Source organism: Gossypium arboreum, chromosome 12 (assembly GCF_025698485.1).
Source record: "Gossypium arboreum isolate Shixiya-1 chromosome 12, ASM2569848v2, whole genome shotgun sequence".
NCBI classification, from domain to species: Eukaryota; Viridiplantae; Streptophyta; class Magnoliopsida; order Malvales; family Malvaceae; genus Gossypium; species Gossypium arboreum.
The window spans coordinates 118,993,977-119,015,893 of record NC_069081.1 but is presented as its reverse complement, the minus strand read 5'-3'; the positions used below and the strand labels follow the sequence as shown (position 1 = coordinate 119,015,893).

Sequence of the window (21,917 nt, the reverse complement as noted above, 5' to 3'; positions counted from 1 at the left end):
CTGAAATGTGGTATTTTATAAAGATGTGATCTAGCTTTAAATATGAATGCTTGATGATTAATCTGTAAATGTTCTGTATGTACTGGTAACTTGTAACACTTTGTAACCCTGTTTCGACGACGGATACGGGTTAGGGGTGTTACAATAATTATATTGATAAATTCAACGGTTAGATCGTTAAAATATTTACTATACAAAGAGATACAAAATGGTATAAAACTATTGTTGTAAATTGTGTTCTTATTTTATTTATTAATAGTATAATTTTGATTTAAATTTCATAATTTTATATCCGTCCATAGGTTTTTAATTTTTTTAAATTTAAAATTAACAAATAATCTTATTTATATTTACCAACAAACTGATATAACTTAATCCAACCAACAGACGTACTGTACCCTAAAGGAAATGAAAAAAAAGGTTGCAATTTCCGCATATCATTTTTTTCATTTTAGGTTTTTTTAGATTGGTATCTAAAGTTACATTTTATTATCGATTTGGTCTTATTACCATTAAAATAAACTCATTAAAATGTAATCTAATTATAATATGTCACGCGATACTTTAATCCAATTAAAAAATGTCACATGGCACATTCTAATTGGATCATATTTTAATTTTTGTTTTTTTTTACAATGAAAGAAGTTGAATTTCAAAACTCAACCAAGAAGCCAAAGTTCTATTACTTAGCACTTATCTAGCAACATAACATCCCGCACCATTGGGGCGAGTGAGCCAAAGCATAAAACCCTATTATGCAAACCCTAACTCATTTAGTCATAGCATTAGCAGTCATAATCACCTAGTTTCGATTAGTGCTTTTTTTTTTTTTTTTTTTTAACGGTAGTGAAGTGAACTAATAACAAACTGTAACATGAGGTACTAATTTGAGCTAAAAAAGATTTAGATATCAAAATAAATTAAAATAATAATAATATACTTTAAAGATAAAATGATGCTTTAAGCCTATATATTTTAAATACTATATAATAATTATCAAATGGTAGGTAGATTTTTTCTAAAAATTTAGTAAAATAATAATATATTAATATCATAAATGGATAACACCCATTCATAGGATATTCTTCTACCTAGACTTGTCGCAGTATTAGATAATGGTGCAGCTATTGCACCTGCCACAAACCCTTGGAGAATCACCCCAATACAGAGTTTTGGTCGGATTCTTTTTAAAACTTCCCATTAGACTAATACTAAAATTTAATTAAATAGATTTAATTATTATTGTTTGATTAAAATTAAAATTAAAATTTTAAATTTTAAAATAAGATACAAACATTAAAGTTGACATATTTAAAATTATAATGATTAAATTTAAACAAATTAAAATATAATAACTAAACACACAAGTTGTCTAGGTGTGTTTATGGTTCTTCAAATAGAGAGTTGGAGATGGAAATTCAGCATTTGGGAATAGAAATTAGACACAAGATGTTCAGCTTAATAAGGTAAAAGTCAAATAGACATTGAGTAAATTATATTTTACTCTTTTTGTTTAAAAAATAGGTAAATTAGTATTTACAAGTTAAAAGAAAAAAAAATTATTTGTTAAAATTTTATTCAATTTTACTATTAAAAATCGGCATGACTGATAGACTAATTAAATAATTATATATAACGTCTGACGTACAATGACTGATTTATAATAGTAGAAATAAATGAAACTTTACTGAAAGAACATATATAAACAAATTTATCTATTTTTTAAGTACAAAAATAAAATACAATTCAATTTTTAATACAAAAACTTTTAGAATACTTCGAGTTAAAATGGGTTATAATTTGTGTTATATTATGCCGCGTAAGTTAGTAAATAAGTTTGTCCGCAAAGTAATGGGCCAAACTACGAAGGCCATTTAATGAGAAAATATCATGTAGACATGTGCAACACATTGTTAGCAGCTTACATAAACAGGCCCAAATTTCAATGAAGCAGGCTCCTACGAATTATTCAGCCTTGAAAGGACCGATTCTTTACAAAATTATTATCGTATACTTTTATTCTATTTTGTATGCAAGCCTCACTGCAAGGGGGAAAAGAAAAAAAAAATCGTCGGTCGTCGAATAATTCTCCGGCTTATCCATAAAAAAAAAAATATCTCCGGCAGCATGACAAAAAAAGAATGCCGAATTATTCCGGAGGAAACGTCGAGCGCCACCGTTAAACGGAAGCATATTTACTTTGAAGAATTTCATTGTAACCGACAAACCAAGCGGCAAAAATTGGTGTCTTCTGAAACTAAAACTAAAACAAAAACCCTAACTCTAAACCCGGAACCGGTACGAAACCCGCCGGGTTGGAATCGTTTCCACGCCATTCGTCCTTGCTCATCTTCGTCGTCTCGGGTGCACAAACGGTGGCAGAAGAGAAACAATTTCAGAAGCTCGGAAGCTTCTCGCAACTGGGTCTTCTCTTCCTATGATTGTTCTGATTGCAAAGGTATAAAAATTTCATATAAATTTTATGGTAAGTGTATTTTGGTTAGTTAGAGCATTGGGCATTAGCATTCCGTACCATTTATTACTACTGCTCTATATTACCCTTTTCTAGAAAGTTAAGAATGTATTTGAATCTCAGTTATTCTGGGAAGATGAATTTTTCATCTATTTTTCAATTTGTTTTATCCTTGCCTAATCTTTGAACCATTGTTTTGCAGATAAAGTTGTCATTGTTTCATATAATATACTTGGTGTGGAAAATGCAGCAAAGCATCCCGATTTGTATCTTAATGTCCCACGAAAGTTCTTAAAGTGGGATAGACGTAAAGACCTAATATGTAAGGAGGTCAATCATTACAATGCTGACATCCTGTGTTTTCAGGTGAGTTTATGATTCTTTTGATATAAGATTAAAATCAAATACATTCGCCTAGTCGAAGTCAGCGAGACTTGACAATTTATTTGTTGGTTATATTCTTATGGTCCATTCTTACTTCTGTAGGAGGTTGATCGTTTTAAGGATTTGGATAATCTTCTGCATGAAAATGGCTTTAAAGGTGTTTACAAGGTATACTAAAATTTTCTATGTGCTTTCCCCCAGTCCAGTAGCTATACCGTCAACTTCTTCTACTAACACAATTGTAATTACAAATTACTCCAGGTTCGCACGGGTGATGCATGTGATGGTTGTGCTTTATTCTGGAATGAAAAAAAGTAATCTTATCAACCTCCTTTAATATAAGTTTGATTTGATATAATTTCTATTTTTGCCAAATGCAACATTTATTGCGTATAATTGTAAATGCCTAGATGCTTATTCTTCATATGTGTTGAAGATAAATATGAGCTATTATTATCGCAACTATTTTATTTGTCATGACAGTCTACTCTCACCTCATTTGCTTAATAAACATCTGGAGAGATGTCGCAAGCAGTTATATATGCTTATGGCTTTTGTTTACATAGAGTTGGCCCTTCCAAAGTTTGTTTCACTTCTTTTGAGCTTATATTTTATTAAAATCGTTTCATTTATCTTGTTGTCTTTTTCAGTGTTCATCTGTGCTATATCCAACTTGTAAAATGTTAAATTCCGAATGCAGATTTACCCTATTGCATGAAGACAATATAGAGTTCCAGGATTTTGACCTTCGTAACAATGTTGCACAATTTTGTGTTTTGAAGGTATTTAGGGGCTGATGTATTGCTGCATGGCTCATCTCACCCTCTTGTTGTAGGTTTTAGTACATTGTCATTTATCCAATCAGTTAAACCTTAATTGTTTTAATTCTATTAAGCTGGTTGATTTTCTTGAGCTTTTGCTAAATTATGTAATTTTCTGTTCCCCTCAAGGCAATTCCTCATTTTGATGATTTCTAAAAGATGTTTGGGAAATTTATCAATTGCGGAGATAGTTGGTTTTTCTAATTCTACCATCCATTTCCTGCTAAAGATATTAGGTCTTCTAACTTTTACAATTATCATGTCTTTATTTTTGGCTTAGTGATAAAATAAGACCTCAAACTTTGATAAAAGTCTTAACCTAAGCATTTATTCTTTTACTTTTACCAATTGAACCCTTGACATAATCTGGTATTATCCTCTCTCTCTCTTTCTATAATTATTACATATCCATTACTATTGTATATACTTATTTTAGCGGTAAATTTCTGTGGTTCCTTGCCTGGATGTTTAATAATTCTCATTATACAGATGAATCGACATCAATCAGAGTCTAGTTCACATGCAAAACCATCAAAGTAAGTTTAAACTTTTTTGCCACATCCTACTTTGTATAGATTGCAGTAGGAATTACTTGTGTTTGGTGACCTTTGGTCAGTTTTTTATTGATATACTTTTAATTTTTTAAATTAACAAACTTTAGCTTACTATTTTATCAAAATAAGATTAAAAAATGAATGTTGTTATCACTTAAATGAATTTGGGTTAAATAAAGAAAATGTAGTAAGTGGTAACTTTTGGATCGAGGAGTATACCATAGAATCATCAAGGTTCGTAAGTTTGTTCCCCTTTATCGATGCCTCTTAGTGATGATTGATGGGATTTAGTTTGAATTTAAGACAAATTTTAGATAAAATATGGCTTTACTTGGACGGTAAACTATTAAGAAAGTCACATATGTGTTTTATGGCTAAGAGGAAAATTTTCATTGATAATTAGTTGGGTGAATTTTTTTAATTTTTAAAAACCTTTTCTTGCAAACTGAATATACAGGAAAAGACAAATGCGAAGTCGAAGATTATTGGTTGGGAATATACATGTGCTGTTCAACCCAAACCGTGGAGACATAAAGCTGGGCCAGGTACTGACTACTGAGTGCTCAGCATGATGTTTGCTATTTTTCTACACCACAAAATTAATGCCAGGTCCTCTTATGCTAAACGTTCTTGCCTGTGCCTTTTTCCTTTAAAAAAATTATGGAGGGTGGGGGAATCTTTCTAATTTAGGATCCCATTGTCTTTTATTATTGAAGCTGTTGATGCTTAGAAATATGACATGCAATGGTTTAGGTCCGGCTGTTTCTTGAGAAGGCTTACAAGCTATCACAAGAATGGGGCAACATCCCCGTTATACTTGTAGGAGATTTTAACAGCATTCCTCAGGTGGGGTCATGCAATCTAACCACTACATGAATACATACGGATTCAGTATTCAATTAGTTATCTAGTTTCTGCTTGGCCCATTTGTATCTTGAGCTTGTTTTCATCTTGTCTCCAGAGTGCTATGTATCAATTTCTGGCATCATCTGAGGTGAGTTTTGGTTCTTGTAGATTGTAGAGTTTGAAGTCCACATCCTTTAAGTATTCTTGTTTTTTTTTTTTTTTTTTAACTGAGAGGCATTATTTTGATTGACAGGCTATATGCATCATTAATTGTAGTTTGATTTTCATTTTGTAGCTCAATATCCAACTCCATGATCGCCGACAGATTTCAGGGCAACTTGAACATTCATCGCAGAGAAGAAAAATTAGAGCTCAAAACAAGGATATAGACAGGTTTTATATATATATATTAGATTTCTTTTAAAATTTTGAAGCATTTTTGAAAGGAGACTGAGAAACGAATCTGAAGTGGCTCACTTTCCTTGCACAAAGTTTTGAACTTATCAGCTTAATTATGAATTAAGTTGGATATTCACTGATGTTATTTTATATCCATTGATATATTGGAAAATGTGAAATTGTCGCAGTTGAGTTCATTGAAAGTAATTCAGTTTTGAATTGATAAGGTAGTTTAATAAAAATGATAAAAAGTTGTTTGCTGAGGTCAATTTCAGAATCCTATATTAAAAGACCTTCTGTACAAGTACTTGTTGTTATACACTAATGTGAGCGAGTGCATATGAGGTTAGTTTTTGAATGTATACTTTTTGGATACAATAAATAACATAGCTTTCGTTTGTTTTATTTGCTTTTAACTGGATTTGGTGTATCAGGCACCATGTTTGGACGCCTTTCTCCAGGCAGTTAACGTCTTCATGGAGTGATGAAGAATTAGTTCTTGCAACTGGCAATAAAGGTTTCACTCATCTGCAGCACAAATTAAACCTTTCCAGTGCTTATCTTGGGGCTCCTGTAAGTTTTTTCAAGCTCCTTTACTCTCTCATTATAATTTTGGACTTTGGAAATAAATGGCTAGGCCTTGCAAGAAAGCCATGATCGTCTTGTATGATTCGTAATTAATATTTTGAATCCAAACTTTCTTTTTGGTTCTTTTTGTCTAATAAATAGTGGTTTTTCTTTTTCTAGGGGAGCCATAGAACAAGAGATAGTCATGGAGAGCCCTTGGCAACATCGTACCACTCCAAGTTTATGGGAACTGTAGATTATATATGGTATAACGATTGCATTTTGAAAATGTCCACATATTTCGGGAACTTTCAGTTACTAACTTCAGTGTTTCGTTCAGGCATACAGGGGAACTTATTCCTGTGAAAGTTCTCGACACATTGCCTGTAGACGTATTGAGAAGGAATGCAAGCCTTCCTAGTGAGGTACCCCTTGTTCAATTTAGTGAGCTTGGTTGAGCATTACATAACTGTACTAACATCCCATGTGGGGGATGTTAGTTATAAATCGATTAACAAAGTGTATAATGAGTCGAGTTCTTGGTATATTAATCGAGAATTTATGACTTTGCAGAGGTGGGGTAGCGACCATCTTGCTCTTGTATGTGAATTGGCCTTTGCTGATGATTGCAAGGAACCCTGATTGTTACGTTTTCTATGGAGTTATAAACATTATGGTTTTCTTGGGGATCTGAAAATTATGTAGAAATATCCTCTTTGACATTCATAGGGAGAAAAACGCAAAATCATTCAATTTTTCTCCGAAGAAAACTACTGATGTACCGGAGCCGGAGCCGGATTCTATATTTATATGGAAAACAAAGAAGTGCCATTATGAATTATGCAGGTGAGCCAAATAGATCATTTGTAGATAATGCAATTTTTTTATTTTTTTAATTTCTAATTTTATCTGATTCGGTGTTTTAACTTTTAATCCTGATGTAAGTCGATATTAGATTGTTATTTAATGAGAATTGTGGAAATAGTTTTGTTCAATTGATTTGATTACAGTTTGTGGCTGTAAAACCAGTTTTCAGATTTTTTTTGCTAGTGATTAAGAATTTGATTTGATTTAAACTGACTGATTTATTATTTGATTTAGGGCTTTTGCCGGTGGATTGAGACATAGATTTGAGATTAAACCAATAAGGAAAAATATTAATTAAAATCATGATATTAACAAAAAAATAAATTGAAAAGCTAATGAGGTCTTGTAGTGATAATGGAAGGTTAATTTTTTTTTCTTTTAGTATTTGAGTTGGAGTTTTACTAAGCATAATTTTTAGTTTCATCACGTATAATTGTGATGTGAATTATGTTGTCTTCTATGTATTGATTTTATTTTATTATGTATTTGTAAAAAAAAAACAGTATTAATGCATGAATATATTATTAAACTATTAAGAAGTTATAAAACAATCATTAAATTAATGTTGTCTGGCTTTTTCGTTTTACAGTTTAATTTTTTTTCTGAAACAATTAAATATTGTGAATTTGCGTATCAAAATTTTTTAACAGTTTTTTTTTTAATCTCCAACACTGGCTGTTTGATCGAATTAAATTTAAGGTATATTTTTTAATTCGTCGATGGATATTAATCTATCATATTAATTATTTAATTGTCATTTGGAACTCGATACTTGAACATTGAAAAGGAAAACATAATAGATCGTGATACAAATAATTTGTTAAAATTATTTGATGATTTAAATGAAAATTTTAAAAATTTAATAATTATTTTATAAATTTTAAAATTAAATAATTAAAATATAAATTTATTAATAATTTAAAGAGGATATGTATATAATAAAATCTCTATAATATTAAAATTAAATAAATGGAATACAATATATTACTTGCATGATAAATTTACGTGATATGTTAGATTTAATGTCGCACAAGGTTGTCAACCTCAAGAGTACGACCTTTTTCCTCGTGTTTATTAAAATTGATAGAAGGAAAATAATAGTAATTCTTGAAGGACGTGAAGTGGGTGTACACTGAAGAGGTGGTAAAGGTATTGGTTACATTTCGGTTAGGAAATGCATGACAACAATATTATTATGTATAGGTAAGGCTACAAATATGGTTGTGAAATTATTGCTTGTACCGTTTTAGTTGCATTTAGATATGTCTTTTTTTATATATATTTATTATATTATTTGGTATTTGAGTCTGATTTCAATATTTAAATTAACATATTTATTGAAGTTAGAAAATTTTAAGGAGTTGAAATTAAATTGTATATTTTATAAGAGTTAAAATATAATTTTATTTTTATAATTTTAAAATATTAAATTAAAATTTCATTATTGTTAGAATCAAAATATAATTTTACTTTTTACTAAATTAAAATATTGTAAATTTTAAAGAGCCAAAAGTAATTTTTACATTTTAAGAGTTCTTTGCTAGAATCGACCTTTAAAGACGTCATGTGGCCCAAAATATAGAATGTTGCTATAAACTTAGGGAGGGTAAAAAAAAAATCCCGATACCAATGAGTTTTGAGCCAATCTAATCCAATAGGGTCGATTTGTTGTTTTAACATGAAACCACCCCGCCCCAAGATATTTACAAAATTATCCTTATATATCTTTTAATATTAATTAGGTTAAAATATTCTTAAACTTTATCACTACCAACTTCAATTTACCACCTTTAATCTCATTTCACACTAATTTCTTTCTCTCTCTCTCATTTTAATTTATTTTTTCAAGTCTCCCTCTCATTTTCGTTCTTTTGTTTTATACGAAGCATGGTCTCTTTTTAAAATATATATTTTAATTTAATTAATCATAATTTCAAATAAAAAATTTAAACTCTAGTCAAATCAAGTCGAGTATACAATTAATGTTCAGGTTCGAGTTGGATTAAATTTGTTTAAGCTTGAGGTTGGATGAGGTCAGGGTATAGTAGTAGAGTATCGGGTTAAGGTGGAAGTGAGCAAAAATTCACCCTGTTACCATCACTAATCAAACTTAAATACTGAAATAAAGAAAATCTCAAAATTCAAATACCAAAGGGAGCTAACATAGTAAATAATATAATAGCCTCATTATTTTTTAATATTTATTGAAAATGTTATATTCTAAAGCCTAAAATTCGCGCGTCCTAGTCCAAGGGTGATAGTGGGAGTAGGGAAAATGGACCATTATTATTAATACGGTAAAGGGAGTAAGAAGAAAGCAATCTCGTTTGAGCGGTCCACAAATTGACATAAAAACCTTATATACACCGCGTATTTTGGATGCTCAAACTTTTTCTCTTTTTCTTTTATTATTTATATCTTTCTTATTGAAACCATGACAATGGATTAAAAGTTTCTGGGTGTTTGCTTGTTCTTCAAGTCAAAGCTTTTTCTTACTCTTCCTATATTTATTTCATATATATGGTAATTATTTTACGCAAAGGAATAAGAAATTACACTTTTTTATTTCATTTTATCGATATAATTAATAATAATAAATTGTGTGAGTCTTCAATAAAGAATATTATACAGTAAAGGATCTAGTAAAAATAAATAAGTCTATTCAGTAAAGGATATTATAATTAGATTTTTTTAAATTAATATTTTTAATGATTTATTTCTTTAAATAAAATCACTTAATAAATTTTTCTATAAAAATAAAATAATATTTTTTATAATTTAAATTTTACATTTATCAATCACTTTATAAAATGCAATGTACCAAAAAATTAAAACTTTAAATTAATATTTTACATTTTAGTCATAATTTTATAAGTAGTATGATCATGGATTGTCGGAAAGAATCTAATCAATCTAATCACTAACTGATCTAATTTTATATAAAAAGTTTTTTTTCCTTTATTTGATTTTTATAAGATTTTAATATATATACCGTTTTTTTTTGTGATAAACAAGAGACAACAATTACATCTGATTAAATTGAACAAAAACACCACTAACTTTGTCCTGTTGTAAAAATTCCAAAACTTCATTTGACGTATCATCAAAAATCTGAAGACTTGACCTCCATACTAAACTCAACTTGGCCAAACAATCAACCACTACATTATTTTCTCTAGGAATATACCTAATCAACCATTATCCTTCATCTCTCATAATCCGTTGGTTCCTTCTAAGCATTGTGGTTCCTTTTGATTATCTAACCGAATTGTCGCCCTTCTGAAATCTTTGCTAAGCAAAACAAGAAGACCATCTAAAATGCCACATAATTCAACCTCAAATACTATGCACCTTTAAATTTGTAATTATGATTTGATATATACAATTATTTTAATTCTTTTTAATAAAACATTTTATTTTTAATAACACTTATTAAATAATTATCAGATAATCATGATGTATTTAAAATGATGTCAATATCATGATACTATTAGATCACTATAATAAAATTCAAATTTTAAAATTTTCAAAATTAAATTTTTAAATAAATGTTATAATTATCTGTTAAGAAAATACAATCACAATATTAGTTTTCAATTAAAATATGATATAAGTTCTTGCTCGCAAATTTTAAAATTTAATTTCTCTTATTTTATTTTTAAAATTTAATTTCCTTTTAGTTATATTATTATTAAGCTAATAATTTTTTAATTTCAAAATGTTATACTAATAAATTTAATAAAAATTAATAGTATTAATAATCAAATTTAAAATTTAAAATATAAAAATAAAAAGTTAAATTGTTTAAAATAAAAATATAAAAACTATTTCTATTTTATAAAAGAAATACAGAGGCCTCATCTCCCAAAATTAACAATTCCCGCAACAACACTAACAAAATTGAGTTTTACTTGCTTTCCACGTTGAATAATTCATCCACCCAAGCCATATCTTGCACAAAGTCTATTTCAATCTCCGGCAGATTCTCCGGCAACGTCAGCTCGTAATCCACCGTATCTTGAAGGCAACAAGGCCCCAAAAGCTCCTCATCCCATAACGGCGGCGGAGGTTCCCATGATAACTCCGTAACCGATCCTACATCGTCCCAAACAGCATTAACATATACTTCATCTTCTTCAATAGTCCTTTTACATGGCTCGATAATTTTACTTTCTTTCACAACTTTCTTCACCACGTGCCGTTTCATATCCGTTTCATCTTCAACCTTACCAACACAAACATCAAGCACCGACGACGGCGACCGTCGACAATACAACTCATCTTCCGCCACCGCCGCCATAATTTGAAATTCACGTTTCTTTTTATTATAAACAACGGCAGCTTCCTTTTCAGTATCAAAAGTGCCAAGCCATAATCGTTTCTTTGTAAAAGGATCTCTAATTTCAGCAGCGAATTTACCCCAAGGCCTTTTTCGAACACCCTTCGCCGCCATTGAAGAAGAACTGGTGAAGTCATTATCTAAAACGACGGTTGACCAAGAAATCTCTTTGACGATTCGTTTAATACCCACAATTTGATTCTCTTCTTCTTCCTCACTAGATGAATCTGTAGCATTGGGATCGGTGTATTTGATTCGAAACTTCTTTGAAATTTTCGAATTCTCTGAGTTTAAACATTGATTTTTGGGTTCAAAGGCTGGCATTGTGTTTAAAGTTAAACACAGCTCTGTCTCCCTCCCTTCGAACTATTGATTTTAAATTAACTGAGAAAGTCAATGAAATAAAGAAATATTTGACTATGTTTTGACAAATTTGATTATCAAGAAAATACCATAAATTCTTTCACCGACCATTATAAAAGGTAACAAAAAATCTGTTTTTTTGGTAGTAAAGGTAAGAATATCTTCAACTCATAAATTCAAAAACTGAGTTAATTCACTTGGACAAATATTTAAAATTTTATTAAAAAAACCCAAAATAAATTTCAAACACCCAAATCCTCAAAGCATCGACTACGTTATTTTAATTAAACTCTTATTAGTTATTTTAATATTTTTAATATAATTTTAAATTAAATTACTTAAATAATTTATATTTTTAATTAAATTTGGTGTTACAAGTTAACCCAATAACAATTAAGTTAGAAATAAAACATTAATGACTTTTATTTAAAATAATTTTATATTAATTTTAGTAATAATTAAATTAAGTTTTTAATTGGTTGAGCCTCTTCAAATATTAATTACATATAATAAGTAGAGATTTAAGATTTTAATCTATAAGTTGATATAACATAGTAATAGATATAATTTCAATAATTAATCAATTAATTTTAAATACGAATTCTTAAAATTTGAACTATTTTATATTCTATTCACTATACCATTTGTTTTCTTTATTATCATCATCGTATCTTTTCGATAAATTGTGTTTGCAATAATGAGACCATTTTTATTAAAGGTAAGTTTGGATGAACAATGCAGTACATTTAGTTATTTTTTGTCTCACGCTACAGTACTGTTATAATATCTAATATTATCATCATCGTTATCTTTACATTAATCGTAGATAAACATTCGCTCATTCAAACACATTCTAAATAAATTAGGGTTTATTATATTAATAATCTCAAAGCTGTGATCTAAATTTTAAATTAATCATTAAATATTAAAACAATTTAATAAAATTATCAATTTAAATATTTTTCAACAAAATGCTTTTTCACATTTTAAAGTTTTAACAAAAAAAATGTTTTTATTCGTTACTATTATTTTTCAACAGATAATGCTTTTCACATTTTTAAATATTTATATATACTATTTCATATTGTCCAATGGAATTCCAATGTGGCCCATTTTTTCAGCCAACTTGCATGTACCACAACGCCCCACCGAATGTCCAATCTACAATCGAGAATCACTTCTAATTTTTTGCGCGACATGTAAGTCCCAAAAATAACTCTTAGGTTAATATATGATTTGATTTTTAGTTTTAATATTTAATTTGTTATTTAAATTTAGTTTTAATATTTAATTTGATATTTATATTAAATGGCATTATATGGCCGAATGAATATTTGATACATGTGTCATAGTAAAAAAAAAAACACAAGCTCTTAATTGGGACAAAAATAGCTCAAGTATCAAATTAACCATTGAAGTTAATTTTGTATTTTTAAGTGGGACAAAAAAACTCTAGTAAAAATATAAGCAATTGACAGTAAAGCCAAACTCATGTATCAAATAATATATTAATCCTAATTTTTCTTCTGAGAGTTCAGAGTTCACAAGTACAAATATAGATACAAGAACGAGTATAATTGAGATTTAATTACAATTTCTAGATTGATCTAGTTAATTATTTATAAAATTAACAATTTTATTTTGTTTGTTACACCATAAAAGTTGGGGGTGGGTGGCTGTGATAGTTCACACTAAAGAGGAGGGTGTAAAGAGTTGTTATGATGGAAGCAGCTCACGTCGTCGAATCTACGGAGAGCTGCCAAACTTGGAAGTTTTAAAAAAGTGAATGTGGTAGAGATTTTGGAAAGTGCCACATAGATTTATTGTCCACTTTACCTCAATGATGAAGGGATGAAGGGGAGTTTATAGAGGAATGGAGGTTAGACACAAGTTCCGATCATTGAGTTTCCTACTCCATTGGTGTCATAATAGGGTGGCAGTGTTAACTTAAGGCACTGTTGGAATTGACCTGAAGAAATTAGACAATGTGTTTTTCAAATGTGATGGATATATATATATATATATGTCATATGTGACTTTTTTTGTAACATCCTATACTCGACCCGATCGTCGAGTTCGAATTATAAGATGTTACATTCATTGTTAGGGCTACTATGATCAAATTACAGTTTGATGTAAAACTTTAAACATTAAAATATTAATAAAACAAGCATATACAACAATTCGTATTTATTTACAGGTTATATACAAACTTACAAAAGCTCTAATTTCAATTCGAGATTGAATTAAGACTAAACTGTAATATTTTTAAAAGTTTAAGTTCACGTGGTAGCCTTAGTGGGTTCCTCGTCACAATGCAACATACTATTTTGGGCTCGTCTCCAAGAACTATGCTTAACATCGTGGCATAATGTGGTGGCCTGATCTTGTAGCGAGAACGTACACTTGACATTGCGACTTGACATTCTGCTCTACATATTCCAACTACATTTCCAGCCAAAACATAAATTATCTAGGTATCAAACGTAACTAAACACTTTGAACAATGGTCTACCATTTACATATTACCCAAAAGTTAACTAATTAACATTTATATATTAAAACTACAATAAAGTGACTTTACTATTTAATATAAATAAACATGTATGGTATGATAATTTATCATTTCTTATCTTAGTTCTTTGAACACCTAAAAACTTAACTCATGCTTTTCTCTCTTTTAACCCATCTATGAAAATTTTTCTCATGAAATAAAATTGTTCACTAGCCTTCTCTTTGGTTTTTACTAAGGAAATTTCAAAGAAAAATGAAGGTTTGAAGCTTGGACGGTTCAACAATGGTAGAAGGACATGAAGGTAATTAAAAAAAAAAAGTTGGATGGAAGTTGAGGGGAGAAGGAGAAGTAGCGACGGTTTAGTGTTTGAGCGCTTTTCTCCACTTTTCTACACTATTCTACTAAAATATTTCACTTTTTTTACTTAAAATGGTCAAATTGCTAATAAGTCCTTAAGCCATTCATCTTTATACTTTTAACGTCATCACTACATCTAATAAATATCTACTTGGCTAATTACCACTTTGTCCTTCCTCATCTTTCATATTTCCTAGGTGACTCATACCACACTTTGGTTAAATTTCTTTTTAATCCTTTATTTATTCCTTTCCTCTACTACTATAAATCTCCTAATTTAATATTTTTCCTACTTTGGCAACAACAATTTCTTTATTCTTTCAACTAAATCAATGTATCTATTTTAAAATTTTCTATCTAAAGAGTTTTTTTTAATTTCTTATTGGATCTATATATTTCCTAATTTAATACTTAAAATTCCTATTTATTATATTTCAAAAATTTTACACTAGTTCTTGACCCGATTTATCACTATACCTAACCCCGAGTTAAAACGCGGATGTTACAATTTTAAAATTTTTTAAAGGATTTAAATAATATTTTTTCATTTTAGAGGGACGGGCCTGCCAGTCCCCTAAATTTGCCTTTGGTAATTGGTGTTGGTGTTGAGGGCTCTTGCCTGCCTTGCTAGGATAGATGGAGAGGGTTCTAAGGTCACCTTTTGCTTAGAATAGGGTTTTCTAACTCTTCGCTTGAGGTTGAGTTAATGCTAGCAAAGAATAAAGATCTAAAGGATGCAATTTAGCATTATTCATTCGAGTTGAATAATGTGAAAAAACCCCTCACCTTTTGAGGAGCAAAAGGCTAAAACATGTAAGCAAGAGGTTAAACTCGCGGAAGAAGAGGTTTTTCAATGAGAAAGAGAATAACGTCAATAATTTGATGCATATGAGTGAAGGTTGCCATCTTGAAACTCCGGTTATCAATCTTGAGACCAAAGTTACGAAGTTGAATGGCAAGCTTAAGCATGCATGGAATGAACTAGTTGCGAGGGAGCTTTAAGCTAAATTTGATGCAGAGACTTGAGCGTCCCGCAACAGATTATTGATTGAGCATACGAGGAGGATTAACAATAATTTATCGACAATGTTGTTAACATCTAGGACACCATTGTAAGCAATATTCAGTAAGCTTGTGGTTCTTTTGATCTACGTGGGGTCAGCCTCAGCACGGTGCAAAGGATTCCCAATTTTGTTGCCATATTTTGTCATTCTAATACAGAGTTAGATAGATGGCATAGCGACGTACAAGTTGTCACGAAACGGAAAGGTGGTGTTGGCAAAAATTCCTCTTTCCCTGAAAATTATTAATTTAAATTAAAATCCTTTAAGTGCGAATTTAATTTTTATTGTCGATTTTATATTCTTTAAATATTTATTTTTCTTGTCTGATAATGTGGGTATCACTTTTTTTATAATTATTGGAATATTATTAATTTAAATTAAATATTAATACCAAAACCCTTTTTGAGATTCTTAATTGATATGGGCAGTAAGTTGCCCAAATTTCAAATCAATCACTTTTTGCCTTTGTTTTCCTGTTCCTTTTTATTTAAGGAAGACAAATTCAAATTCAAATATTGTTGATCTACGATGCAGATGACTTCCACCAATCCATTCAAACTTTAAACGGCTATACAATTCGATTCTCAAGCGCTTACTCTACATTGAGCTACAGCTTATAACTTCCAAATTCTTACAAATAAAAATGTTGACCTTAGTTTTAAGTAAGGTCTTCATGAATCATCGCGGAAATTTCTCTCTTTTTACAGTGCCACGTTGCACCGTCCCTCACTCCCCGCGTATTGAACAATCGCGCATTACTTTTTTTTTTCTTTTGTAGTACTTAAGCGATGTTTGTGGGTGTCAATACAATATATAATTGGTTAAAATGTACCATAAGTCTTTCGAGCTCTTTATAAATTAGGAATTTAATCTCTCAATTTTTTTTTTATAATAATTCACTCATTTTACTTTTTAAATTTTAAAATTTAAGTCTAACTGTTAACATTGTTAAAATTATTTTGTTAAATTTATGTTTATTACGACATCAATTTTTAGTTGTATGACTACCAATGAGTATTTTTATGTCAAAATGTCACATCAATAAAATTAATAGTGTTAATAATTGAATTTAAATTTTAAAATCTAAAAATAGAGTGATTAAATTCATAAGAATAAAAATATAGCTACTAAATTCAAAACTTCAAGTTTGGCCCGATTCGAAATATGAGTCAATTTTTTGTTTGAACCTATTTAAATTTGTAAATGGTTAACTCAATCTAATTTAATGTAACTCAAGTTATTTTACTTTTAAAAGTATAAACTTAACATATTATTAAATATTTACTTTATAAATTACATAATATATAAAGGAAAAGGGAAAAAAAACATATTAAAAACTTGAAAATGGGTCGACTCAAGCTAAGTACAAGAAGCTTGATCCACATTTTACATAAGTTTAATTTTTTTGTCCAAACACATCTTTCAAACTTAAATTTTTTCACTCTAACTCGGTGGCATCTATTTAAAGATCCCATTATAGTCGGTTCTTTTTAAATCAACAATTGAAAAATAAAAAGAGAACAATAAACACTAATCTACCGTTGATCATGCCATGTAAGATTTGTATTTGAGAAGCATACGTTTACCTTTAACCAGTTCACTTGGTTTCAACAATAAAGAATGAGAAAACTTATTTTCAGATAAAAGCAATGTATTCGATAACCAATTTAACATGTTCCAGTCACTAGTACAATTTACAGTAAAAGTAGTCAAATTACATTTTACCCTTTTTACTAAAAAGGAAAATTAGATTTTGTACATTAGATAAAAGAGCAAACTAATATTTTATGTTGAAAATTTCATTTATTTTTTTCTGTTAAAAATTGTTGTGGTTGATAGAATAACTATATAGTTACACATGGTGTACCATGTGTACCTCATGTTGACATATAGAGACTAATTTTTAACAATAGAAAATAATATTTTTACCAAAAGAATTAATTTACTCTTTAATCTAACATATAACAACTAAATAATTAATTTACTTGTTTTTAAATAAAATAATAAAATATAATTTGAATCATACTACGATGGGGACTTTGATACTTTTACTTACAATTTTCTTATTTCTAATATAACTTGATTAAACGACTACTATTTTCGCACTTTTATCTCTCAGCCACAATTATTATTTAAAAAAAAAAAACTCCCAAAATCCCGTTATAATAAAATATCACCATAGACGTTACCCTTTCCCTTCCTACATTTCGGACAAATATAAAGTCGACTAGCACCATTGTTCTAGTGGGCCCACCTATTATTATTCCCTCTTACATTTACAGTGTTAGCGCGTTGCCGACTATGCGCGTGATGCATTGTCCTTATCGTCTCAAGCATTTCATTAGTACCCATGATACCCACTCCATAACGTGTGCTTACGTAACTATGCTGACGTCATTACAACGCCATCAAAAGGATGAAAGAGATTGTGTCGGGTTCATATAAGTTATTGGCCATGCGTTACCATTTACACGCATATTTGAAATTTTCAAAAAACCAAATATTCAATATATTAATAAAATAATAATTATTTTTAAAAGATGGACAATCAAGTGATCAACCTCAATATTAAATATTACTTTAGTAAACTCTTGCATTTAAATTTAAGGTCAGCATTTGCTAATTAAATATTTATTTTTAATATTTAAAATTTTATTAACAATGTATCTAATATTATTATACAATGTAAAAATTGTGTTGGAATTTAATCTAAATATAGGAAATAAGTAAAAATCATAATAAAAATAAGTAGATAATTTTTTTCCATAAATAAAAAGTAATTATTGTTCCCGGTACATTTATCGTATGGATGAAAATATTTATAAAAAAGATTGAGATGGTTTGTCTAAAGATTTCTACAATATAAATATTTGTTGTATTTTTCAACAGAATCAAAAGTTTATGAATTATGATATTAGTATAATTAATTAAAATAATTAAAGGGAAAAAAAAGTAAGAAAGAGAATAAAAATGGGTTAAAGAATGACTTTGTTTATGTTAGTCATGGCCGTTGTAATATAAGAAATCCATTCACCCTCCCACTCTTAAAAACCAGATCAAATTCCTTTGTGTGTTTTCTTTTTGGAAATTTTATTGGCCATAAAGGAACTATTGATACGTTAGAAAGGAGGAGAAATTTTCAAATATTTTGTGAAAAATTTAGATTTAGGAGAGTTATGGAGAAGGAGAAGAGGAAAAGGAGCGAGAAAGAAAGGAAAGGAGGAGTAACAATGGAGTCAACGAACAAGAAGAAGAAGAAGAAGGTGACGAAGGTAGAGGAAGAAGAAGGCGGCGTTGGCGAGGAAGAAGAGGAGGAAGTGGAGGAGTTCTTCGCTATACTGAGGAGGATGAAAGCGGTGGTTAAGTATTTCAACAAAAGCGGAGGAAGCGAAGGGTGGAGGGCGGCGGTGGAGTCTGAGAAAACGGTTGCGGCAGTCGATGAAGATGACGATGACGTCAAGGATGGTATCGATAATAACAACGATAATAATAATAATAATAATAATAACAGAAGGGAAGCCGTGGCGGAGAACGGTGCTTTGGACTTAAACGAAGCGCCGGAGGAAGAGGAAGAGGAAGAGGAGGATCCGATTAGCTGATCATGAAAACCGCCGCCGAACGGCGGTGGTTTAATTCCATATGTATTTTTTTTTTCCTTTTTATTCTAATTGAAGTTTTTTTTTTTTTTTATGGACGTACGTACTTCAACTAAATTTTATTTTTATATGTTTAAGAAAAATAGTAAAAATACTTTCATTTTCATCCATTTTCACGTTATTTTTAATATATTATCATTGTAAAGTAAATCAGCATATAAAACGAAAATTAAAAAAGCAAAATTCTTCTTCATGTCTCTCACAAGTTGATGATCTGTTCTTCGTTTTAATATTAGAATAGAAGGAAAAAAACGATCAAATAAAAAAATAACAGCTTTTTTAAAGAAAACAAATGAAAAAAAACGTAAAGCTAATTATTGCTAATGATCCGTTTTGGGCTTATTTTTTAGAACTATTTTGTGATTATGATTATATTATATCTATACTTGTAATATTTGAAAAATAAATAATTAAAGCTAATTATTAAATTAAATAATAAAAATATGCCAGTAAATTTTTTAATATAATCTCTAAAATTATTCATAATTTTTCTTAATTTATAAATACATTTCAACATGTTTGAATCCGCATACTTCTATATTAATACTAATGTCGATGCTAACTAAATTAAAACTCAGTTTACAATATTAGTAGTCTTTAATTTGAGTAGATATCAAAGTGAAAATATATATTTAATTCAAGAGCTAAGTCTTTAAATTAAGTCGAAATTAAATGGTGAAAAAATAAAAAATTCTAAAAAACTCTAGTTGCTCGATTTTTTCAACCTAAACTTTTGTTCTGTTGTTGGCGATATATACCAACTTTCGAGTTGGTTGCTACTCGCAGCTTCTTTGATAGTTTTTTTTGTTTTTGTTTTTTAATTTTTAATTTTAGTCTACAATATCGTGATTTTTGTTCACTTTTTTGAGGTTTTAGTTTTAAATTTTAATCATGTTACTGGTATATATATATATATATATATGAGATTTTGTCAAAATAAATGTGTCACTAGATTTATTGAGAATTGTTATCGGAACACATTATCGTGATAAAGCATAGTAATAATGATCATAAAATTGGAAGTTAATATGATGAAAGGAGGATAGAGCATTTGAGACTTAGTCTTCTTTGCATCATTGATGCGGTAATCTCTCAAGCTCTTGACAATAGTTTCTCAGTTAACCAAAAGTTCATCATTAAGTTGGTTTGATGATTACGGAACGATGATGCAATTTTCAGTAATTCTATTGTACGATTATTATCAATTTATCTTTCTCCACTTTTGAAATTCTTTGCAGAAATAATATTTAGACACCAATTTATAGTAACTTATTTATCATTTATACTAAAATAGTAAATAAGAGCTCATTTAAAGTTATTTTCTCAAATATTCTAAATTGAAAAAAAACCCAACAAACCAACATATAAATATCCAAATAAATAATATAAATTTTGTTGTTTGGACTATATCTGAATTAATAAAAAATTTGTATTTAATTATTCAATTTACATTATGGTTGTAAATGAATAGTTTAATTTTGTTTATTTATTAAATTAAATAAATGAACATGAATAAAATTTTGAGGTTCATTTATAAACCAAACACGAAAAAATTTATTTATATTCGTTTTATACGTAATTATATGTTCATGATCATATTCATTTGTAATCCTCAAATATTTAAATAATCCAAACTTCTAAGTTATATATATATAAAAAAAAGCAAAAACTTAAAAATTTTGAACCAGCCCAATTGACAATGGACCAAATTAAAACCCCACTCATTATAATCAAAATCCAAATATCTAACCCAATAAAGCATGAACCCATTACCAAAACTCAAAACCCAAACCCATTCACCAAATTAAAAAAAAAAGTAATTAAATTTGATTAATATCCTCGTATGTAGATTCTTCGTTAGCTTTGACAACATGAACTTTTGATATAATAATATTTAAGATAAATTTTATATATTTTATATGTTTTAAATCATTTAATAAAAATATGATTGAAATTTTTATCAAATATTTTCAAAGACTTGTAAAATACTCAAAAATATGTTTTAAATGCTTTCAAGTGTTTTAAACACATTTTATACAAGTCTATCTGCAATACTTCCGACAGCTAGAAATTATTCTTGACGATTATAAGCTATCACAAAATATTCCCTTGTTATATATACACATCAAGAACACTTCAAGATACAATAGATGAACATCCGAGCATATAAATTAAGGGAAGAGACTCAAATTCTTCATTTTTTCTTGTACATATCTCTTAGGTGCTTATTGTTAGATTTCTTTTTTATCATTTTCGTTTCAACTCTTTAAGAGAGAGATTAATACTTGTAAACACGCACCTTTAAAGGACTTCATTGTTTACATCTTTTCTTTATATCGTAAGAGTCACTTAAGATTTTTGTTATTTGTTAAAGGTTATAGTTGATTATTGTAAAAACTAAATGGTTCTAGTTAAGCCATAAAAAGAAACGAGAAAATTCATTTTTGTCTTATGAAAAACTTAAAGATTGTAAATATTATATAGTTTCATTGAAATGTATCAATTTAAGTATAATGAATTAGAAAATTATTTGTTGAGGTAAAGAATTGGGGCTGAACCACTATAAATCGAAGTGTCTAAGCTTTTCTTTCATTTCCTCATCTTTTAGAAAAATTTGCAAAGATTTTTAAAATACCAATTCACCCCCTCTTTATATTTTCGGGCCTAACATTCTTACTCATATATGTTTATTAAAATGTCCTTTTCATTTTA

At 28.8% G+C, this 21,917-nt stretch overlaps 3 protein-coding genes across 3 annotated transcripts; 2 read left to right on the top strand and 1 right to left on the bottom strand.

The window, feature by feature from the left end:
- Positions 1-1,953: 1,953 nt before the first annotated feature.
- Positions 1,954-7,069, top strand: LOC108480019 (carbon catabolite repressor protein 4 homolog 5). Its single transcript, XM_017782916.2, has 14 exons — positions 1,954-2,458; positions 2,676-2,839; positions 2,960-3,025; positions 3,119-3,171; positions 3,558-3,639; positions 4,168-4,214; positions 4,690-4,777; positions 4,986-5,078; positions 5,194-5,226; positions 5,374-5,471; positions 5,912-6,050; positions 6,225-6,310; positions 6,385-6,469; positions 6,618-7,069. Exons 1-14 carry the CDS (start codon positions 2,128-2,130, stop codon positions 6,684-6,686), a joined length of 1,434 nt encoding a protein of 477 aa, XP_017638405.1. The 5' UTR covers positions 1,954-2,127; the 3' UTR covers positions 6,687-7,069.
- Positions 7,070-10,711: 3,642 nt separating this feature from the next.
- LOC108478133 (ethylene-responsive transcription factor ERF117-like) lies at positions 10,712-11,639 on the bottom strand. The gene has a single exon (XM_017780555.2). It carries the CDS (start codon positions 11,572-11,574, stop codon positions 10,819-10,821), a length of 756 nt encoding a protein of 251 aa, XP_017636044.1. The 5' UTR covers positions 11,575-11,639; the 3' UTR covers positions 10,712-10,818.
- Positions 11,640-18,488: 6,849 nt separating this feature from the next.
- On the top strand, positions 18,489-19,315 carry LOC108478995 (uncharacterized). Its single transcript, XM_017781441.2, has one exon. It carries the CDS (start codon positions 18,726-18,728, stop codon positions 19,146-19,148), a length of 423 nt encoding a protein of 140 aa, XP_017636930.1. The 5' UTR covers positions 18,489-18,725; the 3' UTR covers positions 19,149-19,315.
- The last annotated feature ends 2,602 nt before the right edge of the window (positions 19,316-21,917 follow it).

Coding starts and splice junctions, on each gene's coding strand:
- LOC108480019 (XM_017782916.2), top strand. CDS start 2,128: ATGACAAAAAAAGAATGCCGAATTATTCCGGAGGAAACGTCGAGCGCC. Junction 6,051..6,224: donor GTGCTTATCTTGGGGCTCCT/GTAAGTTTTTTC, acceptor TTCTTTTTCTAG/GGGAGCCATAGAACAAGAGA. Junction 6,470..6,617: donor ATGCAAGCCTTCCTAGTGAG/GTACCCCTTGTT, acceptor ATGACTTTGCAG/AGGTGGGGTAGCGACCATCT.
- LOC108478133 (XM_017780555.2), bottom strand. CDS start 11,574: ATGCCAGCCTTTGAACCCAAAAATCAATGTTTAAACTCAGAGAATTCG.
- LOC108478995 (XM_017781441.2), top strand. CDS start 18,726: ATGGAGAAGGAGAAGAGGAAAAGGAGCGAGAAAGAAAGGAAAGGAGGA.